The sequence below is a fragment of the Phycomyces blakesleeanus genome (genome assembly GCF_001638985.1).
Source record: "Phycomyces blakesleeanus NRRL 1555(-) unplaced genomic scaffold PHYBLscaffold_5, whole genome shotgun sequence".
Classification (NCBI taxonomy): domain Eukaryota; kingdom Fungi; phylum Mucoromycota; class Mucoromycetes; order Mucorales; family Phycomycetaceae; genus Phycomyces; species Phycomyces blakesleeanus.
In genome coordinates this window covers 1,921,853-1,940,194 of record NW_017265138.1, presented here as the reverse complement: position 1 = coordinate 1,940,194, position 18,342 = coordinate 1,921,853, and the positions used below count along the sequence as shown (strand labels likewise).

Here is an 18,342-nt window from a genome sequence, read left to right as displayed (position 1 = left end):
ATAGGGATTAAAAATTAAGTATTATTTATTAAAACAAAAATAACTATAATATAAAATAAAATAATAAAGAATAACATGAATAAAAGAATCAAGAAAATCAAGGGAATTTACTACAGACTTTCATAAATGTTCTTGGTATCGTTATTACTACTACTATAATTAACATTATAATTTTTCTTTCAAGATACTGCAATTCAATAGAGTACAGTTTAGTAATAAGATAACTAAGCCAAATGTTGGCATAGGATAGAATAGAGTAAATAAGGTAATAGGAAAAAAAAGTGATTATTTGGGAATTATTGAATGTTTTTGATTATTTTTTTAATGAATTATAATTTAGTTTAATGCAATCAGTCCAAGTGCGGATACAATGGTTGCTAAGAGTACAGTAGCTGGTACCGAGGCAGAAGTAGAGGCATCAGAGCTGATTGTAGATACAGAATCGATATTTGCGGCGTTAGCGACACGAGCAGCTTCAGTCTGTTTGGCCTGAGCCTCAGAGTACGATAAGTCTACCTTGGCTATGGCCGCATTGAATTTGTCTCGAATTTCGGTAGGCAGAGTGTCAATAGCAGATTTAAACTATTGTTTTAGTTCGATAGTTAGCAAGACAATCTAGTTTCTCATCCAACAAATATTTTTCTTCTTTTTGCAAGAGAAATTACCTCGGCTAGTCTTGCATCGTATAATGCCTTATCAGTAGCACTGTCAGCACGAACTAATCGTGCGCACACGCACACACGAGTATCAAAAAGATTAATATACACAAAGATTCAGATATGTATTTTATGAGTTTTTTTTGTTTGAAATTTTTCTACCTTGGACAACAGCCACTGAAATTAGGGCAGCAATAATAAAGGAGAGGGTGAATTTGACCATGACGAGTAGAAATGAATGGATTGGATTTGAAGAAGCAAAAGGAATAAGTACAAGAAAAAACAATAGCAAATCTTCGATTGAATATATATATATATCTAAAAAAAAATATAAGTAATTGTGGGAAATATTAGCGATGGAAAATATCATGTGTAATTCAATATGGTTATTTCATGTGGAGTTAATTTGGAGGACAAAAAGGTTGAACTGTAGAACATTAGCCGGTGATTTATTGGTGTTGTCTTTCCTTCTTTCTTCGTTGATTGTGTGATGTACTGTTTTTCTCTTTATTTTGTGATTTCAAAAATCAATAAATCAGGTCGACCACTATATTAATGCTTAATTCTAAGTTATGTCGTTTTGTAACATGAATTCCATAATTACCATTGAGGGTAATGTCTGCTAGTTTACCTTTGCTAGAGAATAACTCTAATGATCTGGTGAATTAGAAACAAGAAAGAAGAATAGAAGTAGTAAATGATGACCTGTAGGGACAGTTAAGTGTGTGTGTGTGTGTGTGTGTGTGTGTGTGGGGAATTGATGTTCATATTTGCCATATTCGTACTCGAATTATTTCAAATGATTCTTGTCCCACCACGATACTTTGCTACCCAACAAAGCCATTCATTGAAATAAATATAAAAAAGAAAAGAAAAAACTGCACCACTTTAATCTGTAGATCCAATTCAACTGTGATCTTACGTGGGAAGACCCTGAGTCTTTATTTTATACTTTATACTTTATACTTTATAGTCACATTGAAAACAAACACGAATATCAAAAAAGGGATGAACAATCCAAATAAAGTCTTGTTCTGTGCAAGCCCCACCCCACTCCATCCCATACCCTACCTTACCTCTCTATTTTCTATTATATGATTCTTTTCTTGATTATCTTATTTTGGTGTCAAACGTTACATGTAATGCTTTGAATAAATCATGCTTCTTGGTGTTAAAATCCAAGATAAATACATCATTCTCATTCTTGTTCTGGATATTTGCAATGCTTTTCTATATTTTCCTTACACACACAGAGATATTCTCTAAAGCAATTCATAAAAATAATACAAGCAGTTCTACTGATGTTTTGCTATATCAAGACCCCTTCCTTCTCAAAATATATCACCTATTTATTTCAATCTCTACTCTAACAATCTTCTTTAAATTTTTGCCTTTGTTTTATTACCAGTAAACGACGATGCTTTTTTTTCTTGTAAAATAATAATAATAATAATAATAATAATAACTTTAAACGTTGACGATTAAAATAAAATAATTAGAATCTAAAGAAAGAATAAAAGAATAAAATAAGTATCATGATTTGTTGCATTTCACAATTTCCACAAACTAAAAAAAAAGACAGAAACCATAAATTATCATTCATTATAATTTTACCTGTTGTAAGCCATGTTGCCACGGACTCTGTTGTAGTCAGTCAAGCCCTCAATAGGACCAACACCAGCAACAACAACCTCCTGATCCCAAAGGTACTGGTTGGCAGTGCGGCGGATGTCAGCAGCAGTGATCTTGTTGATAGCCTGCTTCAACTCTTCTCCAGACAAGTGCTTGCCGGAACCGAGAATCTGGCTACCAATGTCGCGAGCAGAGGTGCAAGTCGAATCAGTCTTCAACAAGAGGCTGGCCTTAACCTGCTGCTTTGCGCGCTCAACCTCACTAGAGGTGACAGAAGTAGAAAGACGGACCCACTCACTCTGAGCAAAGTGAACAAAGTCATCGATCTGCTCTCTGTTCTGGGAGGCAAAGTAAAGACCAAACAGACCGGTGTCCTTGAAACCCTCGGTGAAGGAAGTGAAGTAGTCTGCCAAATGGTTGCCGTTCACAATGGTCGACAGTCTGGAAGAAAGGTGGGAAGAGCCACCAAGAGAGCTACTCCAGGTACCAATCAAGGCTTGCATAACAAGGAAGTTGAAGTAGTCGGCAGACAGATAGGGTGCGGCCTCAACGGCCATAGCAACGTGAGCCTGGGGGAGGACATCATCACGCAGACGGATCTCGGAACCAGTGAAAAGAGCCTTCTTGGTAGGAGCAGCAGAGGTAGAAGCAGCAAGCTGTCCAAATGACTTTTCGGCGAGCTTGACAAGAGCTTCGTGAGAGACATCACCTGAACCAACAAGGACAAGGCGGTTGGCGCCATAGTTGGCTTTGTGGAACGAACTGAGGTCACCGGTAGTCAAGCTCTCGACAGTCTCGCGGACACCAGCAATAGGGCGGCCAAGACTCTCGCCCTGGAAGGCCATGGCGTGCAAGTGATCAAAGGTAACCTGCTCGAGGTTCTTCTCAGCCTGAGCCTGCTGGGCCAAGACAGATTTGCGGGCAGCTTCAATGGAAGCAGCATCGAGCTTGGGGTTCTGGATCAAATCAGCAAGAATCTCGACAGACTCGCTCACATTGGCACCAAGGGTCTTTGCGGCAAAGAAGGTCTGTTCACGGCAAGTATCACCGTTTACAATAGCACCGAGTTTTTCGAAAGAAGAAGCATGGCCCTAGATACACCACCCAAAAGTCACACCCACACAGATAATTAAGATTATATATATACGATTAATGATTAATTCAGATAAATAGGTAAATAAATAGAAATATTTTCTTGTTGCTGTTGTTAGTATTGCTGGGATTGGTGGTGGGATTGGTAAAGTTTGTGTAATTGTAGTTGTAGTTGTGTATAAATATTTGGTTTCTAAACATAAGATAAATATACAAAATAAAATAATATCAAGAAAATATGTCAATTGTTTGTACCTGGATACCAATATGTTCCAAAAAGTTGGCAGTTCCGTTGATGGTATCTGAACGAGAACCAGCGCCAACCCACACACCGACAGTAGCGGCACCTGAGGCAGGGTTCCCTTCAGTAGCAACAGTGAGACCGTTAGAGAGAGTGGTAGTGCGAGTAGAAGCACGGACGGCAGAGGTTGCCAAAGGGCGAACGAACTAGTGTGTTTTAGGATCATGTCAACATTAATTGTACGTATAAAATTATGACCATTCTTCTTCAAATCAACTTTTTTTTTCGTTTTCGTTTTAGATTTTAACAATTATGTTTAATAATAATAATAATAATATAAAGAGCATATCGTTGTACATTTCCAAAAGGTTATTTTATTTCTTCATTCTTTTCGTTTCTTTTGTTTGGTTTGGTTTGGTTGAATTGAATTGATTGGTTAATTGGTAGTGTCATTGTTGGTCTGCGTTGTAATTTGTCGTATTAGATCTATATAATAGGCGAATAGTATGCGTCTTATTTATTATCTAGACAATAATTGTTGAACGTGATGTGCCGATGATGATAATAATGTCGTTCATAATGGTAATTGAAAGCGTAAAATAATAATATTAAATGTAATAAAAACAAACTCTGATTTTATATATATATTACCTGCTTTGTCAAGACAGTGCGAGACTGAAGGGTATGAGAGAGGAGCTTGGAAGCCATTAATGACACACACACGTACAAAAAAAGGAAGAGGAAGGGAAAAAGTCTCGAGGAGCAGAGTGGGGGGAGGAGAATTAAGAAAGAACGAGAATTGGACTATCGGCGCTCAATAGGACTGTTTGCACAACTCATTCTTTGCCTTGCAGGCTACTAATTTTTTTTAAAAAAATTGAAGGGGGCCCGTTGGCCATTGTTTACATGGAGATCGCTATGTGCACCTCTGTACAAACGACCGTTGCTATTTTATTGCGTCATAAAACTAATGATTGCAAGTAGCAATGATTAAACCCTTACTTTTATACTTCTTTACAATTACTACAAAATCATCCTATCTTTTGATAAGTCTACACACATATATACACACTAAATATCATAGGCATGTATATTTGTAATACCAAAAATGCATATATACACATTGCCTTATAATACTTAATATACCCAAAAGAAACAAATGTTACTTTATTGGGTGTAAGATACCGCTACCATGAACAAGAAGAAATCATAAAGATCAAGGGCAAGAATCACAAGCTCATCTTTTTATCCGGATTTCTCGACAGTGACTGTTAACCCGACAGTTAAATATCCACTGTGGTGGGGAGGTTGATTTTAATTCATATAAAATATCGTTAATCCTAGGGGACGACCTTTTCTGATGGGACCCGAAGTTTTCATTTTACCAGACCACCTAAATGTGACTCGTTATGCAAAGTCTAATAATTATATCTGGTCCCTAACGATTCATACTTATTCTACTAAAGTTACTTTAATAAAACGGTTGTGAACTTGAAGCAATTTACCATTATTATTATTTTGGACGTAAAGTTTTTTTTTTACATTATTAGAAAGTCTTTTCACACAATAATATTACTTTTAAAATGTAAATTTATGCGCGAAATACTGTTGAGAATCCTTGTGGTAATGAAATGTGGTGTAAACCATGTTCACCAAAAAAATGAAGCCTACTAATAACCAGGTTCATTAACCCAGTTGATTAGCCCGTTTTTAGACCAAATTTGTAACCGTCTTTTAGATAAGTATAAAAAGTACCACCTTGAGTATACACTTTCATACATACAGCTTGACGCTGCCAGTATCTACTCTCTTATATACACGTATGTAATAAAATAGCTATGTAGCATAATACTTCAAAATACTATACCCTAAAATGAAATGTCGGCACCAATCTTGGAAACGTCGTACCCTTAAGATCGCTGGTCATTCAATTAATCACTCTTTCTTACATAGTTGTATATGCATCAGTTTGTCACTGGTTTAGTCCTCTTGGAATAGACTATATATTATTGTATTTACATAATCTAATAACACTACCACACCTTTCCAGTATCAATACAGCAATCAACAATATTTAATAAGCTGTTTGTTTGTATCTGTGAACGTTTATTCGAATGCATACGCTGGCAAATAATGTTAGGCTCAATATAATGGAGATTTCGACTGTCACTTGGCGTTTTAGAAATACTATAAATCGCGAAATTTTAGTTTAATCAGCTCTTTAAACTTGAATATGATATTCTTCCTTCTTCTTTTTCACAAGATATAGTTAAAGAACAGTAGATTAGAGCTTCTCTTACCAAACTTGCTGCAAACACGATATCTCGCTTGATATCTTGTTCTGCTTCCTCCATTTTTTTATAAAGATTTGTATCGCCAACCATTCTTGCAGCTCCCAAGACTTCACGGCATGTCTCGTCCAATCGACTGATACATCTAACGATTGATCCTACCAAAGACATTGTGGTTAGCTTCTTCTGTTTTCCTCTTTAATAGAGCATAGCAGCTTATTATGTTACTTACCTTCCAGTACATCTGTAAGGTCAGTAATGTGTTTAAAAGGCTGCATAGATATGTAAGTTAATTTTGTTTATCTTATACATTGTAATTTATACTTACCAACCCTTGAGCCCACTCATAAACAACTTCAACCAAGCCAAATTTGAGACTGTTGGCATAATCTTCGACAGAAATAGCAAGACCACAATCCACTTGGACCTGAGCCACCTTGCGTGCGTATGTCAAAACCACTTCTTTAGCCTTTGCAAGCTTTGGTGTCAAGCGTGGCTCACTTGCATTTCTTTCCTGGAAAACAAATGCCGAAAGAATGGCAACAATCTCAGCAGGTTCATAATCCGAAAATACATTGTCCAGAACAAGTTCGGTCAAAAGCAGTTCGTCTGCAGAGTTGATTTCACATGCGACTCTTCCCTTTAGTTGAACAGTACCCTGCTCATCGATATAGTTCATCCGCTTAAGAACCTCAATACGTTGATGGTAATCGGGCAACAGCTCCAGATTTTGATCAGAAATAGTGAGTTTCAGCATATCTATTTGACTAGAAAGACGTTTGTGGGCGTGTATAAGGGCATACTTATGTTTTTGTTTTATGAAAAAGGAAAAGAGAAAAGAATAAGATGTTTGTGAGTAATTAAGTACTGAGTAGCCATTTTATGTGTATTTGTGGCCTTACATGTTCGTTCAGATCTGGGCATTTAGTGCACTGGAAACTACCACGAAGGAGCTTCATAAATTCAGTTTTGGTGCGTAACATTTCCTGGAACTCTATATCCTTGATCTTCTGCCAGTCATACTCAGAAAAAACCCCTAAAGAAAATTTGTTTTATTATTACTATTGTTTGACAAAAATGTAGCTATCAAGGTATTTTATTTACCCTTCTTTGCGTCTGCACTGAATGTCTGTAGTTCCTGCTTAACACGAGTGATTTCCATGGGGTTTTGACCAGCAATTATAGCATCTGCATTGATCTGAATAGCACTGTAAGTATCATATTAAAACATTCAGTGACACATGCAAATACTACATACCTTGATGCTTGAGCGAGTGACAAATAGAATATCAGAAGCACCGATCGTAACTACTTCGGCTTTACTATCTTCGTTCTCAGGAATATTTATACACGTAACAGGCAACGGCGCGGTTTCATCTACTGCATACACACACAAAGCAAATATACTATCAGTTTTCTTTTGTTTACGATATTATGAGAATTGTATTTTACCTCCTGATGAAGCATTTGCTGCATTCATATCAAAGTCTTTGGGAAGCAACACTACACAGTAGAATGATTTTTGTTGTTGCTGACTGGCTGTGCCTGTCCCAACAGGCAATGGCTTCAACAAAACCGCAGGAGTATTTCTGAATACATTGTTGTTTACAACCACGAGACGACCAGAGCTTAATGCTCGGTTACCAGTGGGTGTCTTAACAATATATTGCATCATCATGTTACGGTTCAATAAGATGATCTCACCACACACATCATAAAACTTGTCAAGGTCAAGTCCACAAATAGTACAGTCTAGCTGGCGAAGAGCGCTCATTTTTTGCTCATTCTCATCGACCAGGCGCTTGGTATCAGGAAGGAGCTTTTGTGTACTATTTTCGGAGAAACTACGCTTGATCATCTCTTCAACCTTGAGTGCTTCGACGCGCAAAAGGTTAAGAATCATACTATAAGTCAATCTGAACTGAGATTCGAGCTTTGTGGGTTTTCCAAGGAGCATGTGCGATAGACCGGAAACCTAACGAAAAAAAATAGGAAGAAGACATGAGCCACTGGATTGTGAGGTGTCATAAAACATATAACTTAATAATAATAATAATATACCTCTGGGACTTCATCCCCACTGCATGCAATTATGACCATGCCAGTGCTGTCAAGACCACGACGACCAGCACGTCCAGACATCTGGGTATACTCACCTAATAATTATATATATATATATATATATATTAGATTTGTCACAACCGTAATGGTGATAGCAATGGTAGTATTATACCTGGCAAGAGATCACGGAAGTTACGACCATCATGTTTACGAATTCCAGAAAACACGACGCTTTTTGCTGGCATATTAACACCCTACATTGAGGTGGTTAAAGATAAATGATAATTGCTAGGCTGAACTAAATGACAGAGAAGAAAGCTTGATCTTACCATGGCAAAGGTTTCAGTTGCATAGAGTACTTTGACAAGACCCCTGGCAAAAAGAATTTCTACAATCTAAAACGTAGATAGCATTAATTGACTTCATACATCGACAATTAGTTGGATTGTTTTTGGTTTTACATACCTCTTTTATAATAGGCAAAAGACCACCATGATGGACGGCTATACCACGACTCAAAAGATCACGCATACGCAAAATTTGGGGAAGCTCTTTGTCTGTACCACGCAAGCGTACAAGACTTCGTTCAATAAATACATGTATTTCACTCTTTTCTAAGCTGGTACAGAGATCTGTCTTTGAAAGACTGCTGGCATATTCTTCACATCGGCGTTTGGAGAAAGTAAAGATGACAACTGGGAGCAGTTTTTTGGTATTGAGCATACCAATTAAATGAACAAAAAGATTGCGATCCTATCAAATTGGTTCATTGTAACCCAAATAATTAACAGTGCATTATTTAGGCTCATGTAAATGGTTATACTTACTGTTTGCATAGCTGCGTGATGATTTCTGGGCATCGGCTTATTTGCTCCGCGTACAACCAGCGCACCTCTTCCACCTCTTCCACCTCTAGCTCCTCTAGCCCCAGCGGATCCACCAGCTGGAGCATCACGTTGCTCTTTTCGTTTAGTTAATGCATCACTTGCTGCTTTATATCTATTTTAAAGCAAACATATACTTGTTGAGATGTGTTGCTAGACCATTAAATAAATACATACGCTGCGCCATTCAACTTTGTTTCGTGAGCACCGACAATCTTGAAAAGCTCCTTGTTGGCATATAAATGGTGCTCAAGAGGAACAGGACGCTTAAGAGTACTGATTACATAGATGTCCTTCTTCTTTGTTCGTCTAATCCAATTTAACACTAGCTTAGATATTTTACAATTTCATAAAGTCACCCATTAAACTTACCCAACCCAATCAGCGAATTCTTTTGTATTTGGAACAGTAGCAGAAAGCAGAATTATATTGACATGTGCTGGAAGCATAATAATGACCTCTTCCCACACTACGCCTCTCTAAATAATTGTTGTTCGTTTTAAAAAAATATCATTATAATAATAATTTAGTAGATTATCAATAGCAGTATCTAACGTATAAATTCATTTTACCTCAAGATCGTTTACATAATGCACTTCGTCAAAAATCACAAATTCGACATCCCGAATAAGATCGGCACCACGATAAAGCATACTCCGAAGAATTTCTGTGGTCATCACCAAGCAACTCGCTTCTGGTTTGATCTGTACATCGCCTGTCAAGATACCAACATCATCTCCAAATGTTTGTTTGAAATCTCGGAACTTTTGGTTACTAAGGGCTTTGATTGGAGATGTGTAGATAGCCCTAAATGAAAGAATTGGTTAATTAATACTAGACTTGTGGCGTTTTGTATGTATGTATAATAGTTATTATAAGAACACGATGGTATTATTCACTTGCTTTGTCATGTGTTTTGTGGCCAAAGCAATGGCATAATCTGCAACAGCTGTTTTTCCAGCAGAAGTATGAGCAGCCACAAACACTGAATCTCCAATCTCAAGATGATAGACAGCATGCTTTTGGAAAGTATCGAGCTCGAATGGGAACTAGAAAGTATAAATCAACACACGTATATATACATGCATGTGTATGAGTAATTGAACAAAGATAAAATATAAGTAGTATAATGCGTACGTTGTGTGCCATTTCGGGGACAAGTTCATGAAAGTTATCAAATGGCTGGTTGACATTGATTTCATGGGCCCATTCACGGCGTTTGTGTGCCTCGTTCACCATTCTAGGTTTCTTTTGAGTTCCCTCGGTGTGAACAATAGAAGGATGTACTGGCAAAAGTGAATCGATCTCTTCTTTTTCTGTAAAAGAGAAACTTAATTTAGAGGAAAGGGAGACTTGTGATGATTATCTAAAATAATGTACTATGAAGGTTATTTACCTTTAGACACAGAAGTACTGTTCTCAATCTAAAGTTACAACGAATAAGTAGAAAGAAAATGGATGTAAAGATAGGCCATATTTTTTGACCTGCCTTTGGACTATCTTCTGTTTCATCCTCAGCTGCGATTGTCTTTATGTTTAAGAAATCAAATTCATTTTCGTTTGGTTTCATGATATCTTCCATGCTAAACACATTATCGACCCCTTCTAATGTCGAGCTGTATGTCTTTTCTTCGTCGCCTGATTTACATTAGTTAATGATAATATTCTAATGTATTCTCTTTTTATTGCTATTATTATTATTTGAAGAATTTTATAATTAGTTTCACCTTCAAATACAAGTCCTCGGTCAAGACCAGGTGCAATTGATTCCATTTCTGTTTGTTAGTCCAGTCAACATTTAATGAAATAAAGCCAAAAATAAAATAAAATAAATTAGCAGACCAACCTTACACAATCCACATTTAGTATAAGCTTTGGTGTCCATATAAATTTACCTTCATCCAAGAAATCGAGATTTACGTCAAAGTCCACAATATCATCTCTATCCTCTGACTCTACCAATACCTCCGAATCCAAACCTCCAGGGGCAAAAGGAAATTGAGTTGCTTTTCCTCGGACAAAATTCTTGGAAGAGCCAAATGGACGTGCGAGACTTGTGGAATTGGTCGAAAGTGAATTTGGGTCCTCAATCAGTGTTTCTTGATATCCTTTAATATCACCATCATAGTCTTGGCGGGCACCATGGAGTGTAGTGCGCGGCTTGGACAACTGTGCCTGAACAAGAGACTCGTAATCAGGAGTCTCCGACCAATGTCTAATATGTGTGAGTTAGGGCTTAGAGTATAGCTTGATTATTCTTACTTTTGACATTTTGATAACCAAGCGTCTGGAAATTTCTTTTGGGGTGTTAAAAATTTTTGTTCGAGTTCGAGTTTGATATCTTCAACAGATGGTGTTAAATCAAACGAAATCTTTGAGTAAAAAGAGTATATAAAAAAGACAATTTAATATTTAGAATTGATTACTGCAAAAAAACAGTCGATAATACTATAGTACTATCAAACTCTGCTATTATTCATGTGTAATTCTACCAACCTTCTTTTCATTGGTCTTTCTTAATACGGAAAAGACTTGATCTAGACGCTCTTGATTGACTACAATGTTTCGAAATCAGTTGTTTAAATTTAAAAAAGACTTTAATTTAAAAGTATGCATTTTATAATGAGCTTAATGAGCTTTTGATTTCCTTACATTTCTCTATCATTGGAGCAATAATGTTGGGAATCTACGCGCTACTTTGGAAACGTGACAAACCAAGACATTGATTTCGGTGTTTAAAATATTGAATTGAGACCATATAGCAGTGGTTTGTTTCAAAGATTGAATATCATTACACGTAGGGTACTTGCAGGAGGCAATACAGTTAGTTAAGATACTACTGTAATGAAGAAAGTCCCGCCTTTGTAGTATCCATGTGTGGACTACTAACTAGAATAGGTGCTCTATTTTTAATTGAAGCGTGATAACCAGGGACAATAAACTACTTCAAGAGGACGTGTTTGAAAGACAATAAATAAACATGCACTATAATAGCTAGGATGAGTTAAATAATAAAATTTAATTAATTAGGTGTACGGGAGATTGGAATCAGTTGTCAAAATATAAAAATATGAAAGTTTTTTTGGTGAGATAAAAAGGAATACTTTATTGTTCTTTGTTAAATTTTTTTTTAATAATGTGCTTCACTGCCTCTTCATCTCTCTTCCCTTGTCTTCAATTTATTCACATTTTCTTGTTAGATTTTGCTTTCCAAGGCGAGGCGGCCACCAACTGCCTCACCATATTTTCTTTTTTTTTTTTTAAATAAATAAATAAAGCTGATTTGCAAATAATTAACTCTAATATTTGAAAGGACATTATAGTGGATTAGCTACTGTTGGATCTAATTGATTTTGGTTGTTCAAGAACAAAATCAGGATTAATTTATTGATGTATTGTTGTATGACGGCGAATATGCATTTAGGTATTATTTTCTACTGGCTGAGCTTTCTTTCTCAGCCGATGATGTCTCTATAGGTTTGGGAACTGATCCAGCTCTTGCGTACACGAGTGTACCCAAAAAGACAAGGAAAGTACCTAATTTTGCTCCAAGACCAAATTCGTTATCGAAGTATAAAATAGAGATGAGAAGAGATGTAAACTTTCGAAGATTGAGGACCAAGTTCAACGTCAGGGAAGTAGACATCGATGTCATACGGTTTACACCTGAGATACACACATATCTAGTGATGATGTTAGGGTTTTTTTTTTAAAAAAAAAACAGAAAAGCCCCCTTTTTTATTATATAATTGAAAACTTACTGTGTAAACACATTGAAACTGAGGTAAAGCCATAGACGAGGAATCTCAAGACTATTCAAAAATGTCCGTAATAGCGATAACGAAGGATTTGAAATTATGGAGTCAATTATGGGAATCGATTGGAGAAGGCTAGGGATGTTTTCTATAGGAGAGGCGTTATAGATCTCCACTTGGTTTGCAATATCCTTGTAGAAAAGGGCAAAAAAGGGAAGGGCGAGAAAGTGCTATGTAGTAGTAGGTTAGTACCATATTAAATAAAGTGTTTGATGTACTCACAGTGTAAAATAAACCTTCTCTCCATTGCTTCCCGTACGTTTTATAAGTTACTTCTTGGTATAACCCCATTCCTGCTGATAGGATCATAGCGACCACAAGAATTGCAATCCCAGTATAAAACTCTGATGGATCCGTTACATTTCCCTAAAAGGTAGAACTTGGACCTTAGCTTGGATTCCTGTTGTCTTTGTTTAACACTTACATCCTTTGGGCTTGTATTATCAAGAGTAGCCCAAATAACACCCAGGGTGACCATAACTACACCACCGATCTGGCCTATGGTGTATCTATTTAAATATTATTAGTATTTCTGTAGACTTGAAATGCGTAATACCTTTTCTTTAGCCACCAGACACCCAACAGCATATTGACGATCAAACCACCACTACGGAAGATGATGTGAAGAGGCACAGATATGTGGTATCCGAGCGCAAGGTTATTTAGAACTGAGACAGTAAAGAACAGGCAGACAAGAATGAGCCATCGTTTGATAGGAACAACTCTTGGTTTGAGCCCAAATCCCTGGTTATCCCAGCGTATTTGATGCACTAAGCCCTCCAATGCAACAAATATAAACTGAGTCAAGGTGACGAGGTGTCCTTTAAAGAAATGTATGAGAAACACTTGTGCTCCGTTTGTTTTCTCTTTTGACATTTAATGTTTTACCACTCTTCGGTGCATCTCTTTTTATGGTTCAATGAAGATCAGAGCGAGTTTGTTCGTAATGGAATTCCTTGGTATTTTTTTTAGTATTTTGATCATCAAAGAAGGAAATAACTAGAAAGAAATATAACAAAAGCTAATGATACATTACTTGACTAGCAATTCGAGAGCAAACACATTACTGCAGCAGCCGCCAAAGATCAATGAGATGATGATAGGTAGATCTGATGCTATTATCTGGGCGAGAGATCCTAGCCAGGCATTTGAGACAGACATGCTGTTTATGACGGTCAGAATGAGATGTAACAAAGCCAATCTCTTACCCCGTCTTAGTATCCTGCCATTTTTTTTCTTTGTCTTTTTAACTCATTCACTCACACTGCGCTTCAAATCTTGGGGAACGACAAGCGGACAAAAAAGGTCCTTTTTGCACACAATACGTGTAACGATAGAAGCCTTACCCCAGGACTATCACCAGGGCCACTCATAAGTATCAGAGGGCTAATATATTTTAATGGTAATTTGGTTGTACAAGTTGGTCAGATCCGAAGGCATGCCGATATTTCGAAATTATCAGTGATGTGTATTCTGTGTCTAATTCAACTTTGAGAGTTCAGGATTTAATTATTAACTTAAAACATACATAAGATTTCTTAATATTATTAAGCCAAGCAGCTTTTCTTTTTTTGTAGAAAATATATCATTTTCCTTACTCACTCAGACTTACTTCACAATGGTTAGATTTTCTTGGTGATATATTTTAGCTGATGTATATGAAAATGATTATATCTAAAAGGGCTAAGTTGTGTGACATAACCAAAGCAGTGAACTCATTGTAATCAACTTATTTTATTATATAATTCATTGTTTTTTACACATAAGCAAGTTTTTCGTTTATTTATTCGAATATCATTGGAAAATTTTATTAATAAGAATAATCAATAATACTATATTTCAAACATATCCTAGCTAGAAACTTCTTTAATAGTCCTGAATATTCGGTGTATATAGAATGTATGTGGTATAGTAATCAGATTTGTGTACAAACTATTTTGATATCATTTTCGGTTCTCTCATTATTCGGGTAAAGCTAAAACAAAATCTTTAAGGCATATTAGAAATTTAAAGACCATAATATAATAGCCGTTCTTTTTATGAAAGCCCCAAACTATAGGTCAAAAAGGAAAAGGTCTCTACCTATGAAGAGGTATCTAGATTCATCAACATTCCGATATGACTATCGGAACCACCACTCATTTCCTACAGTATTGGGACTAAAAAGACTGGAACACTTTGGATATATATATATAAAGTATATATCAAAGACGAAGTGCATCGAATGTTTGTCCGGACAACATTTTCCTTAAGAAAGAAAGAAAGAAAACCTCTACACATCAATAGGTTAATTTTTTCTTTAGAGTACGGCGCAAATGTACTGAATAATATCAACGTGCTCCGCAACTATCATGATCACATCTGTTGCAGTTAATAGAACGCAATAAAACACACGTCTAAGTTATAAATACTACTTGATATAACCGTAGCTCATCAAAAATATCAATAATATATATAATACCCAGATGATATTCATAGACCTCAACATTTGAAACTGTAAAAGGAAAAGAAAAGAAAAGGACTAAATTCGGTTTCAACAATATTATCCATACAAGTTATATTTTAATTTGCAAACTTAATAGTCCTTTCACAGCCGTCACTCTCCCGCCATTTCAGCTTTATGTTAAAAAGTATACAAAAGTATAATTAAAACTATGTAAAGTAAAGTATACACTCTTTCCGGAAATTATTCGTGCAAAAATAAAAATAAATTTGGTGCAAAAATAAAAATAAATTTGGTGCAAAAATAAAGATAAAATTTGGTGCAATTTTTTACCATTTCTCTGCTTAATTCATCTTTTTTGGTGCATTTGGTGCATTCCATTTTTGCACCAAATAATTTTTTATTTTTGCACCAAATTTGTTTGTATTTTTGCACCAATAATTTCCGGAAAGAGTGTATTTTATTTTATTCTATTTCTATTTAGGAAGGTTTCCAATAACTGTTGCACTGATAACCAAAGCTATTCCGGGAAGTACCAAAAATAACGTTGTAAGTGCAAATGCTAGCTTGTTGACCATATAGTTTGGGTCAATAACATATATACGTATAAAAGTAAACGGCCAACTTCCTACAATCCAAGCAAGTACAATCCATTTTGCGGGACTTGGCTCTGTGTATCCGGCTAGCAACCCCAACAGAAGAGGAACTACAGTACCTCCGATAATAACAAGTGTTTCCCATCTTCCTGCTGGCTGGATTGAAGAACTGACTTGTGATACAGACAGGCCCATCATAATTTTGTAAATAAGCATCGGTGGCAAGGCTGACTTCTCTAATGCTCCAATCAGAGCATAGTCGTGTTCCTTAACAATATCGTTTGTCAGATTTTGAAGAAACTTAGGTAATATTCTTGTTAGGAGGCGTGTAATAGGATGCGTAATCTTCTCTGCAAGATTGTAGCTATTGGTCCCCATATTTCTTTCAGTCTTGCAATGGATACTAAAGGCCACCAATTGAGTTGGTAAGAATACAAGTGAAGCAGTCTGTAAAAGAGACATTATCATGAATACACCCATGATGAGTTTTGACCACCCATTCCCTGAACCTCGGACAATTTCATAGACTGTGTAGAGCAATTGTACTGCAGATGTGATCTTTGACAAGGAGGATGTATCTTCCAGGTTTCCGGCAATTTTCAGCTGATCTAACATATCTGTAGGTAGATAGCGTATTATTACTGGATGTACTGGCATTTGATATTTACATCGTGCCCCAGGACCAGTAACCTCCATGTTTATTGTAAGCTGTCTGATTAAGTCTCTTTGTGCGGCTTCTTCTTGATTGTAGCCAATATATATACTTCCATTTAGTATGGCGTGTTTCATTTTCTTCGCATTTTTTGGACCCATTTCGGTAAGGATCTGATCAAGGTAGGCTCCGTTGTCATGGGCGATTCTGTTATACATTTGCGAAGACTTCTTGCGAAGATACTCTCGGAATTGCCCATCTCCATCATCAGGCTTTGTTATATTAAGATGTCCAGATGATTTCTCATCATTATCTACAATGAATTTCTTAAAGTTTGTCGAACTCCCGTGAGTAGAAATGTCCCCAGCGTACCGAGCAAATGGCTTCTCTGAGCTGCTTGATTCCTTAGAAATATCGCTACCTTTAGAGAACCGGCTGACATTCGCATTACCACCACAAATCAGCTGGTACTTTGGTGTTGCCTTGTATGTTCTCCTCCACTGCTCAATCTCGGCCAGATTTTCGTCCATTATTTTAAAGGCATTGTCGAAAGTAGATATGTCTTCAAGCTCGTTTTTGAGCTGTGCGCGCTCAAGGTTGGTACGTAGAATAGACATACTGAATCTGATTTGTTTTAGTCCAGTGCCCAATATGAATCCATTCTCATCTCTGGGCAATAAATTGGCATCGCTGTAATATCTTTCCAATGGATTTTCTACTACATATCTTTCCAGTTTAAAATTGCCAATCCCAATAATCTTATCAGCACGCCATGCTTTAATTATTGATCCAACTGCTTCATGAATTCCGCTGACAGGCCAGGCTATTGCAGACATCTGCTTGTAGATAGTAGGCAAAGCCAATGTGCTTTGATCGGGGCGAACCGTATTTGCATGCGCTAAGTAAGCAATGAAGATGGTCTTAAGAACGGATACAATCGCTGCCTCTTTGTCTGTTATGTATGCCTCCTTATTGAATGGTGCTCCGTTGCATCCAAGAAAGAATGCCGATAATATTATCCATAGTGTAGGAGAAATATTCACTCGAATATTAGTAAACGCCCAATTGAGTCCTCCGGTCCAATGGTGCATTGGTATAATTCAGAAAGAACAATGTTTTATTGTCTGGTGAGAAAGTATAATAAATTTACATAAAAGAAGTTACCGAAGTTTCTATGTAATACGACACATTTATACGAACACAAATGCGCAGTAAATGTGAATAGATGGTAGTACATGCTACACCAAGAGATTATATTATACACCAGAAAATAATATGATGTAGATTATAATAAGACTTATTCTTTATTAAATCTACCAGGTTATTTGTATTCTTATAGTAAACTATTGACATTATGAATCTTTGTTTTGTTTTTTGTTGTTACAGTTGTTTCTTTAAAGAAAAACAAAGTATTGCTCTTATTCAGATTTCTGTGCCTACAGTTTATCCTTAATTATCCACACTTAGGCTGAGCTTTTGTTGTGTTCCCACACTGGAATAAAAACTATGTCTAATACTTGCTCGTCATCAGTGGTTGTAAGAATATCTTTTGGCTATATATCTTGCCATGCTCACTTTTATATTGATATACCACGCATACTAATAACTGACCCAAAGCAAACAAGTTGATAATAGAGTAAAAGTAATTGGATTGATAGGCATAAGTATGTGTTTAATTATGGGCTTAAAAGATTAAAAATAAATTCATTTTAGGGACGACAAAGCCTTTTAAGCACAAAAAACAATTGGGTTACCATAGGTTTATTCAAACACAGGTATTTGCAGTGCTTTGTGAGGTCAAATAGTATGTAATTGAATATGCTATTCTACCCACATTTTAGACTTACATCAGTACACAGCCTAAATGTTCTACATTTTGTGTACATCTTGAACACGTAAGGACTACACTAATCTCAAGGCAGTATGACAATTTATCGTAGTAGCATAATTACCCCAAACAACTAATATAATTTGATATT

At 36.3% G+C, this 18,342-nt stretch overlaps 2 protein-coding genes across 2 annotated transcripts; both read right to left on the bottom strand.

Moving 5' to 3' along the window:
- Nucleotides 1-336: 336 nt before the first annotated feature.
- Nucleotides 337-879, bottom strand: PHYBLDRAFT_68118 (hypothetical protein; the record flags this gene model as incomplete). The annotated part of the gene is made up of 3 exons (XM_018441890.1): nucleotides 337-582; nucleotides 666-718; nucleotides 819-879. 3 exons carry the CDS (start codon nucleotides 877-879, stop codon nucleotides 337-339), a joined length of 360 nt encoding a protein of 119 aa, XP_018295111.1.
- A 14,712-nt stretch (nucleotides 880-15,591) lies between these two features.
- Nucleotides 15,592-17,454, bottom strand: PHYBLDRAFT_165561 (hypothetical protein; the record flags this gene model as incomplete). Its single annotated transcript, XM_018435260.1, has 1 exon — nucleotides 15,592-17,454. The coding sequence occupies one exon, from the start codon at nucleotides 17,452-17,454 to the stop codon at nucleotides 15,592-15,594; it is 1,863 nt and encodes a 620-aa protein (XP_018295110.1).
- Nucleotides 17,455-18,342: the final 888 nt, after the last annotated feature.